The 5,131-nt window shown below is 38.7% G+C and overlaps 1 protein-coding gene across 1 annotated transcript; it reads left to right on the top strand.

The window, feature by feature from the left end:
• Positions 1 to 2,239: 2,239 nt before the first annotated feature.
• LOC121963167 (transcription factor GATA-5-like) lies at positions 2,240 to 5,117 on the top strand (the record flags this gene model as incomplete). Its single annotated transcript, XM_042513494.1, has 2 exons — positions 2,240 to 2,525; positions 4,449 to 5,117. A coding segment is annotated over exon 2 (514 nt), but the record flags the coding sequence as incomplete, so codon positions are not given.
• Between the last annotated feature and the right edge of the window lie 14 nt (positions 5,118 to 5,131).

Genomic DNA, 5,131 nt, shown 5'->3' with positions numbered 1-5,131 from the left:
AGTGTAAAGTACTATTAAATGCTAAGGGTTAAAATAAATTTAAAAAAAAAAACAAAAAAAACAAAAAAAAATATATGAATATTTACATTGGAAAGTGTCTCTTTCGGGATCGAAGTTTTATTGTATCATATTTGAATATAAACTGCAATATATAATATAGAGAGGTTACTCTGCAATAGGCCACATAATGATTTACATATGAGAAACTGTGATTTCAAATATTTAAAATGCAACAAAAAAACGCGAATATCTGCACGTGGCACTAGATGGTGTTGGAGACAGACAGACAGAGACAGAGACATAGACAGAGACACAGTCAGAGACACAGACAGACAGACAGACTCTGTGACGGATGTGGAAACGGAAGGATTAATGAATGACACACAGACAGTCACAGTGTCAGACTTTAATGTTATTAGTCGGCTGGACGGCCTGAGAGTCATCTGAAAGACTAATAAAAAAAGTTCAATCAAAGGAAAGTCGAGCTGTTAATTACAATAATCTGTTGTATCTGCCATACATATAAATGAATAAATAACATTATTTTCTGAAGAATCTTTTTTTCGTGACGTCACTTTCAAACATTTCAACAGTTTTTTGTGTGGGGGGGTTCGCTACAGGTTTTAAGATTTAAGACGGTTTTCTTTATGTCTTATGGGATCTCTGGTCATCTTTAAATTTCGTGACAAATGTCGAAAATAAATTGATTTTCACATTTCAATATATTTAAAAATGGTCTTAATAATGTCTTAAATATTTGTTATTTTTCTTATTTATATCATGATTGAGTTTACTTATATTTTCTGTAATATATATTCCATATATATTCTTCCCTTTTTTGTAGACTACTTTTTCTCAGTTTCGGTGAAAACATACCCCCCACATTTATTTATTTATTTATTTATTTATTTGTACGGCCCTGGTCATCATTCAAAATTATTGCGAATAATGTTTTTTGGGAGCGATTATGTGGCTTAACAACGCATGCTTTAAGTCTTATGTCATTTTAGCGTCCGTGTGCATTATTCAAGTCTTCGTATCTTTATGCTGTTAAATGATTTCCTCTGGCTGCTTTAACAGCATGAAGCTCTATCACTGTGCTTAGTTATTGCTCGTATTTCTTATCGGAATGCAGCTTTTACAGAGAACTCAGCCGAATTTATCTCACCAAATTACACATTACACTACACTGTGTTATTTTATATTTTGAACTGCGCTCATTGAATTATATCAAATGCGTGTGCATTATTGCGTATGAAATTAGTCTTGGAATAAGATGATTTGGAATGAATTCAGTTTTCAAGCAGCAGACGGAGCAGGTGTGGCCTATACACACTTGTCAAATAGTGTGAACTGAAAGATGAATAATCATCGTCAGTAAACCCTCTGAGCAAATTGGCGTGATTTCTTTCAAAAAACACGCGTGCGGCAATGAACAACCAAAGAAGAAGTTCTGCAAAAATGTGAAAAAAAAAACCTAAAATTTAGGAAATAAAGTTTTGTTGTATGTTTTTTTTAAGTAAAAACAAATCAAAATCCAAGAAGAAATTGCCTGAAAATAGTTATTTACTAATAATAACAATAATAAGTCTGTGAAAATATGTTAAAAATAAGAAATGATTATAATTATAAAGATGTTTTTTTTAATATTTCTTCTTTAGAAATAAAAAATTTCCAAATCCACTTAATGCTTGCAATTTGCGAAACAGTTCGTGTCAAGTTGCTCTTTGCATTTTCCCCTGCACTTATGAAGGCGTCTGAACGCAGCACAAAGAAAAGAGACGTCAACCAAGGTTTCAAAGGGTTAAACAACCAGCAAAAATGCAAATTGTTGCACCATTAAAATCCCCAAAATTCCATTAAACGTGTTGCGCAATGATCTCTGTAAAGGCAACTCCCTACAAGAGAGCCATTCCATGCCTAAAACATGATTTTAAAAATCAAGATTAAAATTTAGTCCCCTAAAGACTGTTGGGTTCATCCTTCACATCGTGCCTGGATCGAAATGTGTCCAGTGTTGCGTCCTCTTGAGACAAGCACAGCAGAAGGTGAATGCAGGTGCAATTAAAGCTACTTCTGCATCTCTCAGCACTCAGATTTGGGCCCTCTTCTCCTCTCTCCGACACCCAGGGGTCCTCCTTCACTCCCTCCCTCCTTCCCTCCCTCCTTCCTACCTAGGCCTACCTCGGAGCAGCGGACTGCGTCACGTGTTCCTCTCCCGTACAAATTTTCCAGTAGGGGAGCGAATAGGAGCACACCCGTATCAGCAGTTATCAACGACAGTAACTATCTCCAGATAGACTGCAGGAAGAGAAAGAGTGGAACCAAAAAAAAACTTTTATTTCTCTCCGATCGGTGCGCGCAACTTTTACGCATTAAATCCCTTTGGATACGCTGCTTTCTGCTCCTCCATCCGTCCGTCTCTTTCTGCGCGAGGTGACAAAGTTTGCTCTGCTCTCCACCGCTGAGTTTTTGGACGTCTGAAGGACCGGGCTGCTGCTTTATCACCCGACCGTCCTTATCTGGTGAGATAATAACACTGAGAGCCCTTGGAAAGAAACGCTGTTACTCGCATATGCAGCGAGGGCGATTATCAACGTTTTGAGTTCTATTGATAGAAAATATACGCACGGTAGATACGGACCGCTATCTGTTGTGTTGTTTGATTTGGTTTCCGTTATGGATATGATTTAATGAGGCGGTGCGGAGCCGCAGGATATCTGGGGGCGCTGATAGTCGCCTCTATCTGCGCGGACAGATAGCGGCGGTCGTTAATGTCATTTTAATCCATTTTATGTCAATCCATTGATACAGGTGAAATATGGCTGATGAGACTGAGTGATTGTTGAACCTCTTCTGTGCGTGACTGTAATTAGTTTGTCTCGTGCAAATGATGTTTTGGAGTTTAACACAATAAAACTCGCTGGCACTGTCAAATCTGACAAGCTGATTTTACTTTTCAAAACATCTAGTAAATCAATTGGCTTGAGAAATGTTAGTAAATATGACTATATCTTAATTTGTGTTTACTTAATATCAAATTGCTAATTTTACTACAAGTTTTGTGATGTTTACTTAGTTTTGTGAAGTTGTTGCAACTTAAAAATTACCTGTTTTATTGCAATCCCATCCGGCAGGGGTGGTTTTTAGTCCGTTCAGACCTGCCACCCTGGCTCTTTAGGATTTTCATTGAGTGCGTATCCTTTTCTGGAGCACAGGTTTCTTGTGTTTTAGTTGAATAACATCTATCTTTCTAAGTTTTAGCAACTTCAGTAAGCCATGTTGGTCTTAAAAAAAGGAAAATGATTTCCTTGAAAACGGCAAGTAAATATAACTTGAAATCCTAATCTATATTACTTTATATTTAAGTGTTACATTCACTTGAAATTTAGTTGTATTTACTATATATTCTGAAGTTGTTGCAACTTAAATATGACAAGCAAAATCAGCTTGTTCTTTCTAGGTGTTAGAAACTTTAGTAAACAAAGTTAGTCTGACAACTTATTCATGACAAAAAGGGTTAGGAGATCTACGAGTCCTGTTTTCTTAACATGTTTAACAATATTAAAATATGACTGACTAGTTTGCAGCCAGCAATACGAATATCTAGCTTACTTAACTTGGTTTACTGAAGTTGGGAAAACATAGGAAGATTGATTTAGTTAAACTTATCATTTTAAGTTGCAACAACTTCACAAAATTGAGGAAATATAAATAAAATTTAAATAAAGTTAAGAATTTCATATAAAGTAATCATAAATTAAGACTAATAATAATGGTAATTGTTTTACTCACATTTTCAAGGCAGCCAGTTTCCTAGATTTTTTTCATAAGTTAAATCAACTTGTCAGATTTTACAGTGCATCTTGTTGCATATTAGTCAATCGTATTTGTAGATTCTTAAACATGTTAGAGTTCCTCATCAAGTCATATTTGTCATGATGGACACTATAGAGAAAACTTTTTAAAATTACTTCAGCTTGAGGCGCTAAAGTTTTTCAACTCAAAGCAGTTGTGTTAATCAGACTTGTTAACTTGATTTGAAAATCCTTAATTCATTTACCGATTGACGTAATTATTTTTAATTTGGTTAACAATTGTCTTTTTTCAGTTAATGCAAGTCAGACTGACTTAATTTACTGAAGTTGCTAACACTTAAAAAAACAAGGTCATTTCACTTGTCATTTTTAAGTTGCAACAACTTCACAAAATTAAGTACCCTACATATGACTAAATTTTGAGTAAACCTCACAATTAGATACAAAGTAAACACAAATTAAGCTAAATAGTTGTAATTACTTTCTTTTCTTCGGCAATACAAGATTATTTTAAGTAAAATCAACTTGTCAGATTTCACAGTGTGTGATAAACTGACTCAAAAGTGTGACATTCTGATGCCCTAGAAACTTTGTTGTCATGTTTATAAAATCTCTTCAATTATTTCTCAGGAATTTCATGAAGTCATTGGATCAAAAAGGCACTGAGGGATTCTCCTGACGAGACTGGAAGAGTCTTTACGTGTGGACAGTGTCCCCTCCACAGGACTGAGTCCAGCCTGACAGACCGTCCCTGTATCCCCTCCAGACTCCACACAGCAGAGAAAATGTATCAAAGCCTGGCCTTGTCCTCCAACCAGTCCCCTTACGACACCGGGAATTACATGCACCCCTCAGCCAGCTCCCCGGTCTACGTCCCCACTACCAGAGTCCCCGCCATGCTGCCCACCCTGCCCTACCTGCAGACCTGCGACTCGCCCCACCAGTCCCACGGCCTCGGCGGGCACCACGGCTGGCCGCAGACCGGCACGGACGGCTCCTCCTTCGCGCCTAGCAGCCCACACCCTCCGCACGGCTTCTCGTACTCGCACAGCCCGCCGGTTAGCAGCAACACCGGCCGGGATGCGACCTACCAGAGCCCGCTGGTTCTGGGGAATGGCGCCCGGGCGGAGCAGTACGGGGGCGCGCTGGTGCGCTCGGTCGGAGGCTCTTACTCCAGCCCGTACGCGTACATGAGCCCAGAGATGGCGACGTCTTCCTGGACGCCGGGACCCTTCGAGAGTGGAGTGATCAGCCTGCAGGGACGGCACGGAGGACTGTCCGGGAGACGGTCCAGCTTGGGTGAGGCCTCAAAA

The sequence above is a fragment of the Plectropomus leopardus genome, unplaced genomic scaffold (genome assembly GCF_008729295.1).
Source record: "Plectropomus leopardus isolate mb unplaced genomic scaffold, YSFRI_Pleo_2.0 unplaced_scaffold10208, whole genome shotgun sequence".
NCBI classification, from domain to species: Eukaryota; Metazoa; Chordata; class Actinopteri; order Perciformes; family Serranidae; genus Plectropomus; species Plectropomus leopardus.
This window is presented reverse-complemented; position numbering and strand designations above follow the sequence as displayed.